Raw genomic sequence first — 23,475 nt, forward strand, 5'->3', positions numbered from 1 at the left:
AGCTTTGTGCCTTTTTTCACAGCTACTTGGTACAGGAGCTGCCAGCAAGTCCTCTTCCTGGGCCCTTGTGTCATTTCCCCGTTGGTGAGGTGTTCTTGCCTGTGCCACAAAAAAGGGCTGTCCTTTGATCTCAAGTGTCCCTCTTAAAACACAAAGAGGCAATAGCTCCTGCAATTGGAGGGGACGCTGGGAACTGGGCCAGGGTCAGTCCTGTTTGTCTTGTTTCCATTCCAAGATGGAGGCCACAGTGACCCTGCCCTATCTGACCATACAGCTAGAACAGAATAGACGGCACAAGAAATATGGCTGCAATATCCAGAAAAGGAGTGTAGAAGAAGAGTATTTGAATGATCAGAAAAAGGGGGTCCAGGGCAGAGGCACCAGTTGCCGTATCCAAAGGATGGGCCTGCATAGAAAACTGCCTTCTAATGTGTCATTGATCTATCTGGCAATACTGACTGGTGATTGCTTTCTAACCAATATATAGACTGCAAGAAGAGAGATAAAAATCTGTCCCAAAATGCTGATTCTGCTGGGGGAATTGTCATTGAAAGCAGAAGCAGTTAGGGGAAGAGAAAAGCCCTGATTGCATTTGTATGGCAAAGCAGGTTGTGTTGTCACCACCACTGTTAGAGTGTATTACAACCAGTGCTTAACTAGTATGAATCTTAACTATACATAGAAATGCCATATGCACACAGCCTCCTGCATTTCATGGTCCTTATCTCCTACTGAATAAGATCCTGGCCCCATCTTGCTACATTGACTGGTAATCATGCACTTTCCTGGAAATTTTGCCAGGGACTGAACATGACTGAACATGAGATGACTGAACTTTCAAAGTCATGTGCTCTATCACTGACCTACAAGCCCCATCTCCTGATTTGTGGAGCTTTATCACATTTTTCTCTCTGCTATGGGATGCTCTCCCTCTCCCTCTCCCTCTCCCTCTCCCTCTCTCTCTCTCTCTCTCTCTCTCTGCAAAGGACTCCATGCATCTGTCAACTTGGTCTCTGAAACATTTGACAGAACAAATGTGTTTATTTTTATGGGACCACAGGCTCTTTGCAGATTTTGCTGCAATGGTCTAACAGCCCATTGGTCTAGGCCATCCTTGCATTCCAGTGGCAAAAGATGCTTTCAGGTGGTCACAAATAGGACACATAAGAACATAAGAACAGCCCCACTGGATCAGGCCATAGGCCCATCTAGTCCGCTTCCTGTATCTCACAGCGGCCCACCAAATGCCCCAGGGAGCACACCAGATAACAAGAGACCTCATCCTGGTGCCCTCCCTTGCATCTGGCATTCTGACATATTTGGGAGCAACTGGGAAGTCAGTGTAGGAGTGGGAGGAAGGTGGGGTAGAGTGGAATGGGAGACTGTCATTTTATATTGCTATCTCACATGCCTTCTGAAGAGTTCAGGGCAATGTATAATGTTCTCTCTCTTTCTCCTGCTCTAAGCTCACATTAAGGCTGTGAGGCAGACTGGTAGATGGACATCAGCTTCACCCAGCAAGCATCACAGGTCAGCTGGGGGATTGGAAGCTCCTGACCCTCTCTGCAGATTTCTCTGCTCCTAGTTCAGTACTCTAGCCACTCCACGCTACAGCTCCTTCTAGGTCCATTGAGCTATGGTGCCTCAGGTGCCCCAAGACTCCATCACCAGAGGCTGGCCAAGCAGCAGACTCTTCCATCTCTCCCATTGCACAGTGAACAGGGAGAAGGGCAAGCTTTCTGCTGTCAGGTAGCAGCACCAGATAAATACTGGGAGAAGAGAAGGTACAAATTGCATGCCTGGTTAGATTTCTGAGAGAGAACTGACAAGATCTTTCCAGTGGCATAGCTAGAGGGGGTGACAAGCATGGAGTTTTGCATGGAGTCTCACCCGCCTCCCGTTTAGAGCCATTCCAGGCAGTGGGAGCAAAATAGAGGCATACCAGAGGGGGGCGCCAGCAAAATGTAGTGCTATGCACCCCCCTAGCTACGCCACTTAATCTTTCACATTAATTCTCCCAATTCTAAGCATAAACAAGAACTGGTAGGGAACTGCCCTTTATATGATAAACTTCCCATTATAGTGTTATTATTACTAGGACTATGATTAATGACAATAAATATACAGTACTATTTTTCATCAAAATCGAACAAAATATCCACAAAGTGGCTTACATGGACCTTCCTAACTGCAACTGCAATTCTATTCACTGGAAAAGACAGCATCCCTGCTGAAGTCCTAAAATGCTGCAAAGAGATCATCGTCACTGAGCTGCATGAAATCCTCTGTCTCTGCTGGAGAGAAGGTGGAGTACCTCAAGACATGAGGGATGCAAACATCATCACGCTGTACAAGAACAAAGGCGACAGGGGTGACTGCAACAACTACCGCGGCATCTCTCTCCTTAGCGTTGTAGGAAAGCTGTTTGCCCGAGTTGTACTAAAGAGGCTCCAGGTACTTGCGGAGAGCGTCTATCCAGAATCGCAGTGTGGATTCCGAGCCAACAGGTCCACCACTGATATGGTATTCTCCCTTAGACAACTGCAGGAGAAATGCAGGGAACAACGACAGCCACTCTTTATAGCCTTCATAGATCTCACAAAGGCTTTCGACCTGGTCAGCAGAGACGGCCTCTTCAAGATTCTCCCCAAGATTGGATGTCCACCCAGGCTCCTCAGCATCATCAGATCTTTCCACAAGGACATGAAGGGCACTGTTGTCTTCAATGGCTCCACATCAGACCCTTTTGACATCCGAAGCGGAGTGAAGCAGGGCTGTGTTCTTGCACCAACCTTGTTTGGGATTTTCTTCGCTGTCCTGCTGAAGCAGGCCTTTGGAACTGCAACAGAAGGCATCTATCTCCGGACCAGATCAGACGGAAAGCTCTTCAACCTCTCCAGACTGAGAGCAAAATCCAAAGTCCAGCTGAAATGTCTGCGTGACTTCCTCTTTGCCGACGATGCAGCTGTCACTACCCACTCTGCCAAAGATCTCCAGCAGCTCATGGATCGTTTTAGCAAGGCCTGCCAAGATTTTGGACTGACAATCAGCCTGAAGAAAACACAGGTCATGGTTCAGGATGCGGACTCACCTCCCTGCATTACAATCTCTGAGCATGAACTGGAGGTTGTCCATGACTTTGTGTACCTTGGCTCAACGATCTCCGACACTCATTCTCTCGATACCGAGCTAAACAAGCGCATCGGTAAAGCAGCTACCACGTTTTCCAGACTCACAAAGAGAGTCTGGTCCAACAAGAAGCTGACGGAACATACCAAGATCCAGGTCTACAGAGCTTGCGTCCTGAGTACACTTCTGTACTGCAGCGAGTCATGGACTCTTCGCTCACAACAGGAGAGGAAACTGAGCGCTTTCCACGTGCGCTGCCTCCGACGCATCCTCGGCATCACCTGGCAGGACAAAGTTCCAAACAACACAGTCCTGGAACATGCTGGAATCCCTAGCATGTATTCACTGCTGAAACAGAGACGCCTGCGTTGGCTTGGTCATGTCGTGAGAATGGATGATGGCCGGATCCCAAAGGATCTCCTCTATGGAGAACTCGTGCAAGGAAAGCGCCCTACAGGTAGACCACAGCTGCGATACAAGGACATCTGCAAGAGGGATCTGAAGGCCTTAGGGATGGACCTCAACAAGTGGGAAACCCTGGCCTCTGAGCGGCCCGCTTGGAGGCAGGCTGTGCAGCATGGCCTTTCCCAGTTTGAAGAGACACTTTGCCAACAGTCTGAAGCTAAGAGGCAAAGAAGGAAGGCCCATAGCCAGGGAGACAGACCAGGGACAGACTGCACTTGCTCCCGGTGTGGAAGGGATTGTCACTCCTGGATTGGCCTTTTCAGCCACACTAGACGCTGTGTCAGAACCACCTTTCAGAGCGCGATACCATAGTCTTTCGAGACTGAAGGTTGCCAATACAATACCTGGGTGTAACCCCGATCTAATGGAACTTGGACACCACATAGGCCTGGGCTGTGAGTTTAACAGACCAGTCATATACAGGTCTACTCAGACATGTGTTCTACTGAATTCTAAGGGACTTGGAGCACAATTCTATGCATGTCTACTCAGAAGTTAGTCTCATTGTCTCCAATGAGGCTTACTCTCAGGTAAGTGTGTGTAGTATTGCAACCTTACTGTCTGGTAAGCGTGCACCCATTGCAGCTGCCTCCCGTTTACCTTCCCTTCCTCCCTCTGTTGTCTGTTCTGTGTCTGCGTCTAGAACGGTGTTTCTCAATCTGTGGGTCAGGACCCACTAAGTGGGTCGCGAGTCAATTTCAGGTGGGCCTCCATTCATTTCAATATTTTATTTTTAATACATTAGAGTTGATGCTACCATGGTATGTGACTCCATTTGGGGAAATGTTACAGATCTGTACTTTTAACAAGCCACTAAGTATATTATTTTAACGACGATAATAAGTGGGACTTACTCCTGGGTAAGTGTGGGTAGGATTGTTAAACATTTTCCTGTTTGATGATGTCAGTTACGGCCATGACATCACTTCCGGTGGGTCCTGACAGATTCTCATTCTAAAAAGTGGGTCCCAGTGCTAAATGTGTTAGAACCACTCGCCTAGAATAGATTGTAAACCTCTCAGGGCAGGGACCTGTCACTGTGTAGAAAAATGTGATGCACATTGATGTTGCAATCATCATGAGGATGACGATGACGATGACGATACCTGTCCCAAAGAGGTCACATTTCTTTTAGGGGGGCAAAAGAGACAACAGCAAACCACTACCGAAAAAGATGCTCTCTTGGGGGGAGGGGGCGAGGACACTCCCCCCCCCCAATGTTAAAGGGTTCAGAGAAGCTGCCTCTTTGGCCAGTTAGCAAGGATCACAGATTGATGAAGATGATGAGGAAGAAAGGTGCCTTTCCTTAAAGGGGGGGCTGCTGGTTGGGTGGGTAGTTCTTACCCTGCACATGCCCAATCTTGTCTGATCTCAGAAGCTAAGCAGGGTCAGGCCTGGTTAGTACTTGGATGGGAGACCTCCTGGGAATACCAGGTGCTGTAGGCTTCTACCATGATCTCGGAAGCTAAGCAGGGTCAGGCCTGGTTAGTACTTGGATGGGAGACCGCCTGGGAATACCAGGTGCTGTAGGCTTCTACCATGATCTCGGAAGCTAAGCAGGGTCAGGCCTGGTTAGTACTTGGATGGGAGACCTCCTGGGAATACCGGGTGCTGTAGGCTTCTACCATAGTCTTTCGAGACTGAAGGTTGCCAACCATTTCCTCCCTCCATTCAGAAAAGTTACCTCCTTGACCAGTTAGCAGCGATCACAGATGGATGAGGAAGAAAGATGCCTTTCCTTAAAGGGGGGGGCTGCTGGTTTTGGGGGGGGGTCGTCCCCCTTGAACCTTCCCTTCCTCTGTTGTCTCTTTCGCATCAGCGTCTGGGACTGTAAGCCTCTCGGGGCAGGGCAGCCTCTCGGGGACACCAGCAAGCCACTACTGAAGAAGACTCTGGGTTGTTTTTTTTTTGGGGGGGGGGGAGAAACACAACACTTGCTCTGCCCCCCCCCAACGTGAAAGGTTTCAGAGAGGTCGGCCAGATTGATGAAGATGATGGTGATGAAGAGGATGAAAGGTGCCTTTCCTTCAAGGGGGGGCTGCTGGTTTGGGGAGGTGGCCCCCCCCCCGAGCGCCTTCCAAGCCCCCTGCAGCCAGCAAAGGGGAGCCAGGCGCCCTCCGCCCGCTGATTGGTGCGCTCCCCCCGTCCTCCTCCTCCAGCCCCCGGGGGCCGCGCGGGGGCCGCTGCGCCTGCCGTCCGTCCGCGGCGGCTTTGCGGGGCTGCGCGCTGGCAGCGACGGCGGAGGCGGAGGCGAGGCGGGCGGGGAGGGTCCCGGCTGGCTGGCTGGCTGGCTGGCGGGCGATGGGCTGCCCCGCGCCGGTGCCCGCGGTGGGCGGTGCAGGCGGGGGCTGCCGAGCCGGGCTGCCCGGAGCCCGCTGAGCATGTGGCCGGGGCTGCAGCGCTCGCCGCACGTGTCTGGGGGCAGGTAGCCCTCCCCGCGCCAGATGCGCGCCGAGACGGAGCATGGACTGCCTCCCGCTCCTGCTGGCCAGCCTGCCCCTGGCCGCAGCCTCCGCGCAGCCCCCGCTCGCCCTCCTCTGGCTGGGCGGCGTCGCCAAGGTAAGGGGGCACCTGTGCGGGCGGGCGGGGGGCGCACCTGCCTGCCCCAGTCCGGTGGCGTAGCCGGGGGGGGGCAAAGCACTCAGGCTGTGTCCGGGAGTAAGTCCCATTGACTCTTCCTTCTGAGCAGACATGCAGAGGACTGGGCTCTAAGGATGCCATCCTAGCCTCACTTTCCTGGGAGTAAGACCCATTGACTGTAGTGGGAGTTACTTCTGAGCAGACAGGCATGACATGCAGACGCTTACCCGGGAGTAAGACCTATTGACTATTATAGGACTTACCAGGCATGCGTAGGATGGGACTGTAAGGGTGCAAACCTATCCACACTTTCCTGGGAGTAAGACCCATTGACTGCAGTGGGTCTTGCTTCTGAGCAGACATGCATAGGATGGGGCTCTAGGTCTTGCAGGGAGCCTTACCTTGGCATGCTAGATGTGTGCCTCTGTTTTGTTCCCACTGCCCAGAATGCACAGAAGGGAAGAATCCACTTGCACACTGTGGTGAGGCTCCCTGCAAAACTTAGTCTTTTGCCCCCCTCTGGCTATGCCACTGCCCCAGTCTGCATCTCCCTCCTCATCCCCCTTTCCTTTCTTCCTTTTTTCTTTGTTTCTCTTTTTTTTTGTTCTTTCTTTGCAGAGCCTGCAGCTGTCCTGCCTCTGCTGTGCCTCACTTGCCGCAGCCCTAACCGGTGACAGCAGCAGCATCGGAGGATTAAACCAGGGTGTGTATCATTTCTAGATGCATGGAACCTCAGAGTAACCTGTTGCGTGCATTCTGGGGGCAGTTGCTGCATGGGTGTCAAGTGGAGCAGGAAGAGGTTTACGCTGGAGTTGCAGTGCTGGAATAAATGGGGGGGGGGAGACAATGGTCCAGTTCAGGAGATTGAACATCTGACTGGGATGATCCAACCTGACTCCACCAGTTCCACCGAGTGGGCATTGGACAAGCTGCTCTGACTTTGGTGTTACCCCCTGTAAAATGGGTGGCACTGAAACAGGTTTGCACCAGTGATAGGTTGCGCTAACCCTGAAACAGGTTGAAATGCTGATGTCACATTGGTCACTCATGGAAGTCGTTTATTACAGGAATTAGATTTAGCTTTATTTTTTCTTTTTTAAAAAAAACCAGCTCACTGTGTGTGATTTGAGGAAGGGAGTATGAGAGAGAGAGAGAGAAACTATTTGGAGAAGTTAAAGAGGTTGTTGGGAGGATTTTTTGGAGCCAAGACAAGAGAATAGTGACCTAGGGATGGAAATCGGATGATGTTGTACTGCATGTCAAGCTGGGGTTGGACTAGATGACCTTCAATGTTCCCTCCAACTCTATGATTCTATTAAAATATGAATATCCTATTGCATCAGTGTTAAAACTATTTAAAAGAGTTAAAAAAAATTTGTGGAGAATAGCTTTATCAGTGGCTATTAGCCACATCTAAATGGAATTTCTGTATTCAGTGCATATCTCTGATTACCAGAGATTAGCTACAAAAGGTGCTGGCGATAAGCTGCAGAAAATTGCTATTTCCCGTACATCCTGCTTGTAATTCCACTGATATTAATGCATGTCCCCCCCCCCCATTTATTTTTGCTTCCATCTCCTTTCTGTCGGTTTGATATTGTAAGCTCCAAGGGGCAGGGACCTACCTTTTTGTACCCGGTAAAGTATCATCAGCTTTGATTGCACTGTGCAAATGCATAAGAATAGCTGCTTAGGGAGCAGAGACAGAAGTCTGGGCTGCCTGGAGTCTTGGCCTGATCCACCATGCCAGGCTCTTACTTTCTACATGACTGTGTGGTGGGCCAGTTAGTGTGAGGTTTATGTGCTTGTAGCTCTGGTTTCAAGCCCATTCTTTTGGGAGTATGTTCCATTTGATCCTTGCTGGGTTGCAAGGGCGCAAAAGGATGGGGTGCAGTGCTCTTTGAGAAAATAGCAATAAGTATGCTTGAAAGTGGTAGGACTTGCTTCCATACACTGTACACTGAGCCTGGATCTGAGTGGATGTGAAAGGTGATGCTGATTGATATGTTGGCAACAGCAATACTTTTGCTCGCTCACCAGTGGGAGGAGGAATTCTGTACCAGCTCTCAACGACAATACAATAAAGTAAAATGGAAGCATTTCAGCAGTGCAAAAAGAATGTTATCTCCTTTAAAATGTATTTTATACCTTCTGAGGCTCTTGAAATGTCACAGTATAGGAAAACATGTGCAGGCAGGTAGGCGGTAATTCCTAGATTTCAAAGAGAACGGGAAACTGAAGGCAGTCAAGGACTGAAGGCACATTTTGCGTTCAAGACGGATAGTGAAGCTTCCAAAAATAACAATTAAAGAATTGCACGGTGTGCCTTTTTTTGCAGCCAGCGCATGCTGCAAGGACGGCTGTCAGACCGCACTCGTTATGTGCCACATGGTTATAGCAGTGGGCTGTGCGTCTGTGTATGCGCCTCTAGAACAGGAAGACCTAGAAGCCTGATGTGCTTGCGAGGGGTGTTAACAAGTACAGTATGCACTTGGACTGGGAAAGGCGAATCCTGGTGCGCTGTGCGTCTGTTCTCTGGGGAATTCCCTCCCTCTGGCAGCTGCTTGCATTTTTGGCAAACAGCCCACTTCGTGTCCTGATCTCCTCCTGCTGCGTAGCACCACTGACGCTTAGCACCACTGACGGAAAGTGAAAGATGCATTGTTTTCATTGTCTTCTGCAGAGGCTACCTATCCCTGACTCTTTTTCGGGGGGGGGGGAATGGGATATACAACTTAGGCCGCAATCCTAACCAACTTTCCAGCACTGACATAGCTGTGCCAATGTGGCATGCACTGCATCCTGCAGTGGGGAGGCAGTCAAGGGGGCCTCCTCAAGGTAAGGGCATGTTTGTTACCTTACCTTGGGGCTGCATTGTGGCTAGGTCAGTGCTGGAAAGTTGGTAAGGATTGTGCCCTAAAGGTGTTGGAGATGTGGCGGTAGTAATAGATGCATTTTTTAAAGAAGAGGCTCTCCTGCTGTTGCTTCCCAGCAACTGGTGTTCAGAAGTATGATGCATCTGAATCTGGAGGGTGCATATCATGCTACCATTGTGAATAGCAGCCAGGGGTAGACCTCTCATCTGCGAATTTGTCCGGCACACTTTTCAAGCCATCTAAGCTCGTCATCACCTCCGCACAGATCTCCCTGCAGCAAACACTGAAAGCATAGGTGACAGGTGTGTGTCTTTCAACACAGGTGTCTGGGAGCTGCTGCCTAAATGGGGCATGCACACACATGTGTGCGGGTGTGTCAGGAAGCATGTCTGTCATTCATGCTTTGCATAGTTGCTGCAGGATACTCGTGCGTGCCATCACTGTTGCACTGCACTGAGAGTATGGGAGGCCTCAGTCACAAGGGTGCTAGCTGAAAATGGTTGAAATTTTTCATGTGGTATCCCTGTCTTCTTCTGGGAACCATAAATCTCCATCAGGTTCTCTAGGATGCAATGAATAGAACATGGAAAAAAAGTCAGCCCTTTATAAAGAGGTCACCTATTAAATAAGGGAGAACTGGGAATGATCCCTGGTTCTGGTTGTTGTTAGCCATAGAGCAGCAGATAGGTTTCTTGAATTGACTTGTAGGTGGCAGTCTAGAGAGGTTTCTGCTGAATATATGAATGAGGCCAAATTCCTCACTGCAACCCTATGCATTTCTATGCAGATGTAAGCCCCACTAAGTTCAGTGGGACTTCCAGGTACATTTATATAGGACTGCAGACCTGGTAACATATTTATTGCAATTTTATCTCATGTTTAAGGAGCTCAATAGATACCCAAAGGGAATATTTCTTTAGTTTCAATATATCATAAAATGTATTTCAGATTTTTTAAAAAACAGAGGGGCTGAATCGCCATGGCTGCGCTCACGCTTTTGCACGCTGCCGAAGCACTTGCAAAAATGTGGAATCTCCCTACTTAGCCGTAAAGCATAATGGGTACCCCTGAGCATCGCCATCTGCCAAATGAAATTTCCTAAATGTGAGATAAAATGAAGCCCTTTTCAGGTGCTCTAGGCCAGTGTTTCTCTTTTGGGGGGGGGGGGGGAGTAAAAACATCCTGTCCCAAATACCAACCTAGATAAATCAGATTAAGTGCAAAGCAGCCCGCTGTGGTACCCACGAGTAAATATGGGGAAACTCCATCAGCATGATGTCCCCTCCCCTCCAACATGCACAACGTAACCCCCTACTAGAGCAACCATTCTCAACTTTTTTTGCTCTAATGTTACACATGAATGAGTCTCTGATAGGCACAGCTTAAACTCAACCAGGTATCTGCAGCAAATGTACGTGGATAAGGACTTTTTCTTTGGTCCCTGTCTTGTAGAAATGTTCATCAGTACTTGGGTATCATTGTAAGTCTGCACCTGGGTACAGTGATTCACACATTCTATTCAATGCAGGTACGATCTGTGTATGGTGTATACAGTTTGTTGTTCTGTGAAATTGAACCCAGGTATAGTTTTTCATACAGAAATGTTTACCCCTGAAACATAAGAATATAAAAAGAGTCCTGCTGGATCAGGTCAAAGATCAGGTCATCTAGTTCAGTTTCCTGTACCTCACAGTGGTCCATCAGATGCCTTTAGGCACGCACTGATAACAAGACACCTGCATCCTGTTGCCACTTCCTTGCCACTGGCTTTCAGAGATAGGCTACCTCTAAAACCTGGACTCTGCATATAGTCATCCTGCCTTGTAACATGCGATGGGATTTTTCTCTAGCACTCTGTTCAATTCCCTTATAAAGACATCTAGGCCAGGTGCCATCATCACATCCTGTGACAAGGGATTCCACAGATTAATTTCACGCTAGGCAAGAAGATATTTCATTTTGCCTGTTCTAAGTCTCTTGCCACTCAATTTTAATGGATGTGCCCTGGTCCTGGTGTCATGCAAGGGGAAAATAAACCCCTTCACCCTTCACCCAAGGGGTGAAGACATTCTGTATTTGGGTTTGACATAACATGTGAATAGCCCAAAAGATACCAGTGGAGAAAAGTAGCATCACAGTTCTCAAGACAAATTTATAGGCGATGTGGACTGTGGATAAAACTCCTGTGTATCTCTTATGAGCATATCACCATTAAATGCCCTCTTTATATGCCTTCTCTTGGTTGTCTTGCCCAGTGCTCTCTTTTTTCATAATAGTGCATGGTAGTTCTTGGCTCATGTGCTCACTCTGCTAGAAAATTCACAGTACTGGAGTCAAAGCTTGCAGGTAGGAGGTTATCTTTCCCAATGGGAGGTCAGTTCCAACTTGAAAAGTAACCCAGCCAAGCCACTGTTGGGGAAGAAAAGTCTGAGTCCTTTGAGACACTAATAATTTAATCCTTTAATCCCGCTGAACAAATGGTGCAACCTCTCTATCAATTGCTGCATGCTTTGTGCCAGCTCTGGAGTGATGGGGAGAAAGAGCAAGGGAAATAAAACACACACACACACACACACACACAAACACCTTCCCATTTGTCATCAATTAACTGGGGGGGGGGGTGAGAGAAGAAGAACAGATATCCCAGTGATGACAAATGTCTTCACCCAAGTGACTGTGGGAAACTTCACAGCTACAGCCCCTCTGTCTTATCCTAGTGGGAACCATCAGAGGGCGGAGAGGAAACGAGCCCTGTTTTATAATCCTTGTGATTTACGTGGGGCCGGCTGAAGTCTCTTTCGAAGTGTTTATGCATGCATGACTGTATCAACAGAGCCTGCAGGCTCCTGGTACTGTTGTATAAACGGTGATAATGACCATGGTCTATTGGAAGCAGTGGTGTCACTAGGGGGGTGTGGACTGCTCTGGGTGATGCACTGGGGGGGGTGACACCACTACTGGCCCAAATAGTGAAAATCTTGGTATTTTCGTAAAAGCACCATCATGTTGTATATCATTCAATGTGTAATTTCATGCAGAATGTAAAGAAACAAACTGCATTGAAATATCTGTATTCTATCAAATATTATAGCCAGATAACCATTAAAGGAAAGCACAACTGACTTATGTAACAAAAAGTGGATTTTTTTAAACTCAAAACTGATCAATGAGACTAATTGTTCTGAGAGCCAATGAGGTGTTGTTATGACACAGCAAGGAACCAATGAGATGTTAGTATGAGTCAGCTCTCATTTCCATGTAATAGAGCTAATGTTGGAACTCTTATTCAGCTGTGTGTCATCAAGTTGGTCGCTGCTTATTTGTTTGTTGGGTGACCTGTACTGTTATATATCTAAATAAATAAATAACTGAATGGGGGGGTGACACTAACCCTAGTGATACTACTGCATTTAGATTGTGCGTATGATATTGTAATTTATTCTGTATAGTCTGGTATGGAAGGAGGTGCATCATGGGGAGGGGTCGCAATGAGTTCTTGCACTGGGTGACTCAAACCCTAGTTTGAGGGGTATTGGGGAGGGGTATTGTTGTTTCAGAATGTATCTCAAGGATGTGGATGGTTTTGAGCAAACGTGTGTGGATGATGAAGGTTGATGGCTAACAGCACTTTACCTTTCCAGATTACATCTTTGTCACTCCCATCGAGGTGGACTCCCATGGAACGTACATCTCACATGATATTTTGCACAGCGCTAGGAGAAAGAGATCCACCCCAAGCTCCGACAGTTCCTTGCACTACAAGTTCTCAGCCTTTGGACAGGAGCTACACTTGGAGCTCAAACCGTCTGTCCTTTTTAGCCACAGTTTTTCTGTCCAGGTACTTGGAAAAGATGGCCTTGCAGAAGCTCAGGAGCATCATGTGGACCAGTGTTTCTATCAGGGATTTATAAGGAACTATAGCTCCTCTTCGGTAGCCATATCTACATGCACAGGCTTGGTAAGTATCTCCTTTAAAGAAACATATTGTGTAGCCATTTATCTGCTGCTATGTTTGTGTTCAGGCAGAATGAATTAACTGTGCACTGTCCCCTTAAGTGCAACCCAGCCCTAGGCTATGCTGTGCCTCCTTGGCTTTGAAAAAAGCTCTGTTTCAGGCCTGCATTAAGTACCTTACCAGGGGACTGTGTAAACCCCTGTTAATAATCCAGGTGATACCAACTTCTCTCTGAAGTCTGGATTCTGTACTCAGACAACTGCACTCTGTTGACACTCAGTGCACAACTGCACTGTTGAATGTACTGCATTCAACAGACAACACAGGTGGGACTTGCCCATTTTGACAAGCTATCAGGTGCCTGGTACTGCAGTGTTCAATCTGATTTGAACCCCCTTGAACCCCCTTGCTGCATTGCTCTGCTTGCCAATGCAACCACAGCCACATTCAACAAGACAGCTTTAATTGCAGTTGTTCACCCCTGTCTGAGTCAAACCAGTGGTCTTCTTTAGTGGTCAAAATAATCGGATGGGGGACAGATGTGCACAGTTAATCCATGGGAATATCCTTTCTCTACAAAGCGTTCAAAGAAAATGTATGCACCAGGGTCTAACTCAGCCATTTTCAGCCATTGTGCCGTGGCACACTGGTGTGCCACGAGTGGTCCATAGGTGTGCCACAGGAATTTGGGGGAAGGTCATTTATTAATAGGGCCAATGGGAGATGGGAGTCCCCACTGGCAGCATGGTGTGCCTTGTCAATTGTCAAAAACCTGGTGGTGTGTCTCGACCATTTAGTGCCTTGTCAGTGTGCTGTGAGATGTAGAAGGTTGAAAATCACTGGTCTCACTGATTGGTAAAGGTGTAGAACTTTCCTGTATGTGTGTTCAGCCTTTGCTGTGGCTGCCACCATCACCGCTTATTTACCAAAAGGGGCCATATTTGCAGAAGAAATCTCTGGTATTGTCTGGAAAAAACAGGTTCCCCAAGGTTTATCTTATGGTCTGGCATCTTCTTTGTATCTATCCAATTGTGCTGAATAAGGAATTGAAAATGGGAATGTCAGTGGAATTTGGCACATGAAGATTCTGGAGCTGTCACTTATAGGAGGAAAAAAGGCAGTTTAATGATTGCAGATTTTAAAAAATTGAAGCATATAGGCTGTAACTAGTAAAATCAGAGAGGCGAGAACAGTCTGGACAAGGTGTTGATTAGAGGAACAATCTCAGTGTGCTGCAGAATTCATCTCAGTGGCATAGTTAGAGGGGGTGCAAAGCACTGAGTTTTGCAGGGAGCCTCGCTACAGTATACAAAGGGCCCCTGCTCCCCTTTGGAGCCGTTCTGGGCAGGGGGAGCAAAATGGAGGTGAACGCAGGGAGGCAAATGCCTCCATTTTGCTTCCCAGTCCAGAATGGCTCCACAGAGGAGTGGTAGGGGCTGTTAGTGCACTGCAGTGAGGCTCCCTGCAAAACTTAGTGCTTTGCACCCTCTCTAGCTGCACCACTGACTCATCTCTTTCCCAAGGTTTTAGTTTCTTGATTTTCAACCTAGAACCCACCGACCTACATGGTCTCCGGCCTTTTGCTTTGCTGTACATTCCAGCTGTCCCTATTTTCTAGTGCCTGTCTTTGGTAGATTGCTCTTCCTCTTGTTGCATACAGGGAATACCTTGCTAAAATTGTATCAGTGAGAGTTGCTCACCTGTGATGTATTTATTTCTTGGATTTTTATCCTGCTTTTGCTTGTGGGCTCAAAGCAGCTAACAAAATAGCACATTAAAAGAACGGCATTGTACATGGATGTTGCTCTTCCCAGGTGTGAGGCTGCTCTTCACAGGGCTTGGTGGACCTCTCTGGCCCATGTTTCTTCCTTCTACTGTTGGTTTTTCAAAAGAAGAAATTTGGGGGACATTCCCAGGCCCTTCGAGATGACCCTGCTAGTGTGTGCTGCTTCTTTGCAAGGGCTAGAACTTCTAGCCCTGGCTCTTAACCAAATTCAAACTACACAGACTGGAGCAAAAACCAAAATGGTAGCATGTGGGCAGCATTGCCCCAGTTTACCTAGAGTTATGTGCCTGCTGAAGAAGGACCTCGGTATTAAATGGAGCTATGAGATGTTGCTAGTGATGCTTTGAAGAGAGCTTGGATTTGGAAATGGGCATAAAGATTTTGTCTCCCTGAACAGCAAGGCACATGCAGTGTCTCCCAGAACACTCTTCAGATAGTCCAGTGGTGCCGTGGGAGAGGGCCTTTTTAACAGTGGCTCCCACCTTGTGGAATTCCTTTCCAATAATGATTCCCCCCCCTTTGCCTGTGTTTTGGTGTAGATGTAAAGCTACATTTTTCCTGCAGGCTCTTGCTGGTCGTCCTTCACTCTTCTTTCTCAGTCCCTTCTCAGGTTAATAGTTCTGCTGGTTGCTTTGGTACCTGATTAGTCCCCTTGTTGCCTTAGAAAGTTGTAAGTTTTCTGTAAGTTGTAGCTGTTGTCTTATTTTTAAGAGCTTTATTACTCTTTTAATTAAAAACTGCATTGAATCTTGGAGAAAGATGGGATCCAGTTTAAACACACTCAGACACACATAAATACAAAACCTTGTGCAATTCATACCAAGTGAAAATTATTAATAATACTCGATACTGTTTTTAATAGAAGCTCCCTGTCGACAGATCACAATGTCATCTTTGAGTTTGATTCAGTTCTTCAGATCTCGTACACGTAGCCTGAATGCTGCACCATGCCTGGGCATCCCTTGTTGACAGACGTCATCCATGTACCTCCTTCTCCAACGACATTTGTCACTTGAATTGCCCCTCTTTCCTATTTGCTTTGTTCCCAAAAATTAAAGGACAAAGGGGTGTCGCCTCTACATGGTTGGTAGCACTAATCTTTCCATTGTACCTTTCGTCAACAGTAGCGTCTCTACCATAAAGCCACAGTGACCCATTCTTTCAAGCCCCAAGTGCCACAATGTGATTTGGAAGTAATTATATTGCAATAGGCTGCAGGGAATCTTTGATCTCACTCGGGGTTTTCTTGGTATGAGGGAAAGCCTCGGGAATTCAGTCATTCATTTGCCTGTTTGCCACTTTTGCCTGCCTGGAGGATTATGGAGGGGGAAGAAAGCTAAATGTGTAACTAGAAAAAGTAAAAGGAGAGTATCTGCTGCCTTGTTTCAGACCCATTATGTGCAAAGTTGACACTGAACCACATGTTCTGGAGGCAAACTTCTGTCATCATTTGGTTTTGTTCTTGGACTGCACAAATTAGTTTTTTTCATTGGATTCGCCCGTGTTGAACCAACTCTTTGGATTGGGTTGTGACTAGGGATGTGTGATGTGTGGTGTGGTGCAGTGGCATAGCTAGAGGGGGTGCAAAGCACTAAGTTTTGCAAGGAGCCTCACTGCAGCGTGTAAGGGGTCCCTCCCCTTCCCTTTCAGAGGCCATTCAAGGCGGGGGAGCAAAACGGATGCAAGAATGTCTCCGTTCTGCTCCCCCCCGCCTGGAATGGTTCTGAAGGGGAGAGGCCCCTGCCACTGTGGTGAGGCTCCCTACAAACTTAGTGCTTTGCACCCTCTCTAGCTATGCCACTGTTGTGGTGTTCCATATGAAATGGGACAGAGCTTTTGAGTGTGTTCTAAGCAAATGCTTCTGAAAGCTGGAGCCTTTTGTGAGTGGTCATATCAATCAAATGAGCAGAACCCACTGCAGTTCCATGTTCCTCTTCCCCTGACTGGACTGGCAGACTGAGGGTAAAGGGCAACCCGTTTCCACTCCCCCACCATCTGCCACAAACACAAGCCACATCGGGTTGTCTCATGGCAGGTTGTGACCCATCAGTTATTCTGAATGTATACAAAAACTAGGTCGAAAGCGTAATGTCAACCTTTGAAAGCAGTTGGCATCCTTCAGTCTTGGAAGACTATGGTATCGCGCTCTGAATGGTGGTTCTGGAACAGAGTGTCCTCTCCAGTGCGCGAAGCCTGGGTAAAGTAGATATGGCGGATAGACTGTTTCCCATGCAGCAAATCCCCCCTCTCCACGTCGCTGAAATGGTCCAATGGAAAGGCAGAGGCCAATACGATTGGTTCCAGCGGCGTCGCAGGAGTTGCCAGAATGTGACTGTGTTCAGCCATGAACTGCCTCAGGGACTCCGGTTCCGGATTTTGCCTCGAGGTTGACTCCTGAAGCCTTTTCCATAACTGGATGTAGCCACAAGGCAGTGGAGGTTTGGGTTCAGAGTTTTCCTTCTCTCAGGTGAGCTGCCTTCCCAGGCTGACGAGTCCCATCTACCCGGTGGCTGTTTAGTCACCGCTTATGACAAGTACAGCCAAACTGTACTTGTAAATAGACAAGCAACTTGTCTACTAAGGCAGTGGTTCCCAAACTTTTTCAGTTGGTGACCCCCTTGATCTACTGGGCCATGGAGTGTGGCTCCCCATTACGGCTGCAATCCTATACATTGTATAGGGTGGTGGTTTTTTTTGTGAGGATCCTATGCTTCCCTGTCAGGTTTCCATGGCTCCTCAGGGAGCCATGGCTCACAGTTTGGGAACCACTTCATTAACTGTAGATAATAGGAAATAGATTCTGCTGGAGAGGCACAGCCATGAGGCAGCCTGAAGCATTCACCTTGAGCAACAGGTTGTGGGATGTGGCAATATGATGGGAAAAATGCTAAGGGTCTTACTCTTAGTTCATACTCTTGATCCTTCTGCAATCCTGCTTGTCTTCCAGTGTGAACAGGACAGAAATTAAAATGTGTTAAGGACTTTCAGCTGAGTTTGTTAGAAGCAAGTAACCCTAAGCAGAGCTGTGGCCTGAATCTAGATTTCTTGGATAAGAAAACCACCGATTAGGTTACTGTCTGCCTTTCTGATGCTATCAGCAAGGAAAGGAGTTTGACTTCTTCCTTGCCAATTTTGTTTTGGCAGGTTCACTGTAAATCTTAAATACAGGGCAGGCATTCTGCACTGATATGTGCTGACATTGATTTGACTAGCTGTGCCACGGACTGTGGAAAACTACATTAGTTATGGTTTCCAACAGTAGGGTGTAAGAGGTGTATGTGTGTGTGTAAAATCTTGAAAACTAGTTTTTTTTAAAAGATGAAACCCAGTTGTGTTTTGATTTTCAGCCAATAGCTCCAGATGTCAAACTGAGTTGGTGAAAGGTTAAAAATCTTTGTTTCCTTCTTCTAAAGTAGCTATCTCGAAATGCACACAATGTATTGGTTCTTGAAATATCTCAATGAATGGGATTCTTTTAATTCAGTCTTTATCCCATGAACAGAAAGGCGACTAAGGGCACAATCCTAACCAACTTTCCAGCACTGAGGTAAGGGCAATGCAACTCAAAAGGAAGGGAATAAACATAACCTTACCTTGAAGAGGCTTCTGCGACTGCCCCCAACTGCTGAATATAACACGTGCCCCACCGGCACAACTATGCCAGTGCTGGAAAGTTGGTTAGGATTGTGCCCTAAAATTCATAATCCGAAGGCTCAAATAATAAACTCTGGTGACTCATCATAAATGCAAAGATGAGCATTAGAACTCGTGAAGACCTACAGTCGCTCTACCCATTCATTCTCTCCCACCCATTTACTTGCTGCTACTGCTCTGGCTTCAGTGGTAGGAAGAAGGGAGGGATGTTAGTCATTGAGAAGGCTCATCTAATGTGCACACAAGACGGGGCCTTCTCTGTGGTTGCCCCCAAGATGCGGAACACCCTGCCTCAGGGTAGTCCCCTCTATCCTCACCTTTAAAAAGGTGCTTAAGATGCATCAGTCTTAAGCTTCATCAGGTGTATGGGCTCTGATGCTGATTTGCTCTTTTTTGTCAGCTCTCTGTTGGAATAGCTGTCTTCAATCTGTCTCTGATTATTCTTTTGCTTTTGTTAATTGTTGCTTTATTGAACTTTTAAAATAAGCTTCATTGCTTTCATGTTAGCCGTTTTGGTACCTGGAAGAGAAACAAACAAAATAAACATCATATAAAACACAAACCCCGTGCAAATGTTAAAAGTCTGAATTCTGTTGGTCTTTTCAGACAATTCCCAGAAGCATGGTGGTTGGGTTTATCATACAGAAGTGTGGGGTGGAGCTTCATGATGAATATCTATGAATGCTGTCTGCACAGGGCTACAGAAAAGGTTCTTTCCAATCATACCTGGAAGTGACTGGAAACCAGTCTTCTAATAGGGCCTTCCTACTGCCTCCGGGTTTCTTAAAGCCATTAAACAAATTTTGTTGATTAGATCAGAGTACCTTCTAGCTCAAGATGCAGCTTCCCAGAGTGACCACCCATTAACCTCTTGAAAAACCACCAACTGAGCATAAGGACAAGCCATCCATCACTATTGCTCCCCAGCAGCTGGTGTTCAAGGGCGTATTTCATCTGAAAATTGACAGTCCGAACCTCACAATTACTAATAGCCATTAAAAGAAATACAGTGGGCACTTCGTATCTGCAGGGGTTTGGTTCCAGCCCCCTGCACGGATGCCAGTATCTGCAGATGCTCCGGTCTGTAGATGTCACACTGAGAAACTGTCGTAAATGTTCACAAATTGCATAAATTGCCTAAACTTGCGTTAAGTCCCATATAGCCCAATCCTATGCGTGTCTACTCAGAGGTAAGCCCCATTGAGTTTTGTGGGGCTGACTCCCAGGAAAGCATGCTTAGGATTGCAGCCTAAATGTGTTAATGGCAAGTGCGAGGCGAACAAGGAGTGCTGCAGAGAGGGCTGTGAATTGGCGGGAGGCTGCAGCAGGGAATGTGAAAAATCTTTTAAAAATACATTTTTAATCTGCAAGTGGTTATGTCCATGGACGCTGAGCCCATAGATGGGGTGGACCCACTTTACCTTGCATCAATTCATGTATGAGATCATAAATACAACTGAAGAGCCCTGCCAGATCAGAACAAAGGGCCGTCTAGAACATAAGAACATAAGAACAGCCCCACTGGATCAGGCCATAGGCCCATCTAGTCCAGCTTCCTGTATCTCACAGCGGCCCACCAAATGCCCCAGGGAGCACACCAGATAACAAGAGACCTGCAAGGCTTCCTGGGAATTGTAGTTAAGAACATAAGAACAGCCCCACTGGATCAGGCCATAGGTCCACCTAGTCCAGCTTCCTGTATCTCACAGCAGCCCACCAAATGCCCCAGGGAGCACACCAGATAACAAGAGACCTCATCCTGGTGCCCTCCCCTGCATCTGGCATTCTGACTTAACCCATTTCTAAAATCAGGAGGTTGCGCATACACATCATGGCTTGTACCCCATAATGGATTTTTTCTCCAGAAACTTCCCCAATCCCCTTTTAAAGGCATCCAGGCTAGACACCATCACCACATCCTGTGGCAAGGAGTTCCACAGACCGACCACACGCTGAGTAAAGAAATATTTTCTTTTGTCTGTTCTAACTCTCCCAACACTCAATTTTAGTGGATGTCCCCTGGTTCTGGTATTATGTGAGAGTGTAAAGAGCATCTCCCTATCCACTCTGTTCATCCCCTGCATAATTTTGTATGTCTCAATCATGTCCCCCCTCAGGCGTCTCTTTTCTAGGCTGAAGAGGCCCAAACGCCGTAGCCTTTCCTCATAAGGAAGGTGCCCCAGCCCCGTAATCATCTTAGTCACTCTCTTTTGCACCTTTTCCATTTCCACTATGTCCTTTTTGAGATGCGGCGACCAGAACTGGACACAATACTCCAGGTGTGGCCTTACCATAGATTTGTACAACGGCATTATAATACTAGCCGTTTTGTTCTCAATACCCTTCCTAATGATCCCAAGCATAGAATTGGCCTTCTTCACTGCCGCCGCACATTGGGTCGACACTTTCATCGACCTGTCCACCACCACCCCAAGATCTCTCTCCTGATCTGTCACAGACAGCTCAGAACCCATCAGCCTATATCTAAAGTTTTGATTTTTTGCCCCAATGTGCATGACTTTACACTTACTGACATTGAAGCGCATCTGCCATTTTGCTGCCCATTCTGCCAGTCTGGAGAGATCCTTCTGGAGCTCCTCACAATCACTTCTGGTCTTCACCACTCGGAAAAGTTTGGTGTCGTCTGCAAACTTAGCCACTTCACTGCTCAACCCTGTCTCCAGGTCATTTATGAAGAGGTTGAAAAGCACCGGTCCCAGGACAGATCCTTGGGGCACACCGCTTTTCACCTCTCTCCATTGTGAAAATTGCCCATTGACACCCACTCTCTGCTTCCTGGCCTCCAACCAGTTCTCAATCCACGAGAGGACCTGTCCTCTAATTCCCTGACTGTGGAGTTTTTTCAGTAGCCTTTGGTGAGGGACCGTGTCAAACGCCTTCTGAAAGTCCAGATATATAATGTCCACGGGTTCTCCCGCATCCACATGCCTGTTGACCTTTTCAAAGAATTCTATAAGGTTGGTGAGGCAAGACTTACCCTTACAGAAGCCATGCTGACTCTCCCTCAGCAAGGCCTGTTCGTCTATGTGTTTTGAGATCCTATCTTTGATGAGGCATTCCACCATCTTACCCAGTATGGATGTTAGGCTGACCGGCCTATAGTTTCCCGGGTCCCCCCTCTTTCCCTTTTTAAAAATAGGCGTGACATTTGCTATCCTCCAATCTTCTGGCACCATGGTCGTTTTGAGGGACAAGTTGCATACCTTAGTCAAGAGATCTGCAACTTCATTCTTCAATTCCTTAATAACCCTTGGGTGGATGCCATCAGGGCCCGGTGACTTATTGATCTTTAATTTATCAATGAGGTCTGAAACATCTTCTCTTTTAACCTCTATCTGACTTAACTCCTCGTTCAGGAGGGGCCGTTCGGGCAGCGGTATCTGCCCGAGGTCTTCTGCCGTGAAGACAGATGCAAAGAGCTCATTTAATTTCTCTGCCATCTCTAAGTCTCCTTTTATCTCCCCTTTCCCTCCCTCACCATCCAGAGGGCCAACCGCTTCTCTGGCGGGTTTCTTGCTTCTAACATATTTGAAGAAGCTTTTATTATTCCCCTTAATGTTGCTGGCCATGTGTTCCTCATAGTCTCGCTTGGCCTCCCATATCACCTTCTTACATTTCTTTTGCCACAGTTTATGTTCCTTTTTATTCTCTTCATTAGGGCAAGACTTCCATTTACGGAAGGAAGCTTCCTTGCCCTTCACAGCCTCTCTAACTTGGCTGGTTAGCCATGTGGGCACCCTCCTGGATTTAGTGGAACCCTTCTTTCTTTGCGGTATACACCTGTGCTGGGCCTCTATTACTGTTGTTTTAAGCAGCCTCCATGCACTCTGGAGAGATTGGATTCTTTTTACCCTCCCTTTCAACCTCCTTCTAACCAGTCTCCTCATTTGAGGGAAGTCCGCCCGTCGGAAGTCAAGGGTTTTTGTTAGAGATTTGCCTGGTATTCTTCCCCCAACGTGCAAGTCAAAACGGATCGCAGCATGATCACTGTTCCCCAATGGCTCAGTAACGTTTACATCTCTAACCAGGTCCTGGTTTAGCATGCTGTTTCCCACTAGTTTAGCATGCTGTTTCCCACAGTGTCATAAGAACATAAGAACAGCCCCACTGGATCAGGCCATAGGTCCACCTAGTCCAGCTTCCTGTATCTCACAGTGGCCCACCAAATGCCCCAGGGAGCACACCAGATAACAAGAGACCTCATTCTGGTGCCCTCCCTTGCATCTGGCATTCAGACATAACCCATTTCTAAAATCAGGAGGTTGCGCATACACATCATAGCTTGTACCCCATAATGGATTTTTCCTCCAGAAACTTGTCCAATCCCCTTTTAAAGGCATCCAGGCTAGACACCATCACCACCCCAAGATCTCTCTCCTGATCTGTCACAGACAGCTCAGAACCTGTCAGCCTATATGTGAAGTTTTGATTTTTTGCCCCAACATGCATGACCTTACACTTACTGACATTGAAGCGCATCTGCCATTTTGCTGCCCATTCTGCCAGTCTGGAGAGATCCTTCTGGAGCTCCTCACAATCACTTCTGGTCTTCACCACTCGGAAAAGTTTGGTGTCGTCCGCAAACTTTGCAACCTCACTGCTCACCCCTGTCTCCAAGTCATTTATGAAGAGGTTGAAAAGTACCCCGCTACTTGCTTCTGAGAAGCCCCCAAGCAGGACAGAAAGACGTACCTCTCTTCCATCCTTGCTGCTCTGCAACTTCTCTTCAGAGTGTCATTGCCCCTGAACCTGCTGGTCATGCCTGTCATGACTGGTAGCCAGAGACAGCTTTGTCCTCCATGAATTTATTCAACATTCTTTTAAAACCATTTTTAGTGACCATCATCATCTCTTGCCACTGTGAATTCCATAGATCAATTATGCGCCAGGTGAAGAATGACTTCCTTTTGTCGGTTCTGAATCCCCCGATAATCAATTTCACGGTTTTGGTGTTGCGAGAGGGAGAACTTCTCTCCCTCCATACCACAGATAATTGTATAAGGACACAA

The 23,475-nt window shown here is 47.4% G+C and overlaps 2 protein-coding genes across 2 annotated transcripts in view; one reads left to right on the forward strand and one right to left on the reverse strand.

Moving 5' to 3' along the window:
- Positions 1-5,977, reverse strand: part of LOC136660664 (hypoxanthine-guanine phosphoribosyltransferase-like) — a 147,117-nt gene extending 141,140 nt beyond the window's left edge. The window contains exon 1 of the mRNA XM_066637971.1: positions 5,549-5,977. Coding sequence (XP_066494068.1) covers positions 5,549-5,977 — 429 coding nt within the window. The remainder of the gene's footprint in view (positions 1-5,548) is intronic.
- An 80-nt stretch (positions 5,978-6,057) lies between these two features.
- Positions 6,058-23,475, forward strand: part of ADAMTS18 (ADAM metallopeptidase with thrombospondin type 1 motif 18) — a 133,694-nt gene continuing 116,276 nt past the window's right edge. Inside the window, exons 1-3 of the mRNA XM_066637972.1 lie at positions 6,058-6,153; positions 6,793-6,877; positions 12,692-13,008. Coding sequence (XP_066494069.1) covers positions 6,058-6,153; positions 6,793-6,877; positions 12,692-13,008 — 498 coding nt within the window. The remainder of the gene's footprint in view (positions 6,154-6,792; positions 6,878-12,691; positions 13,009-23,475) is intronic.

The sequence above is a fragment of the Tiliqua scincoides genome, chromosome 9, assembly GCF_035046505.1.
Source record: "Tiliqua scincoides isolate rTilSci1 chromosome 9, rTilSci1.hap2, whole genome shotgun sequence".
Classification (NCBI taxonomy): domain Eukaryota; kingdom Metazoa; phylum Chordata; class Lepidosauria; order Squamata; family Scincidae; genus Tiliqua; species Tiliqua scincoides.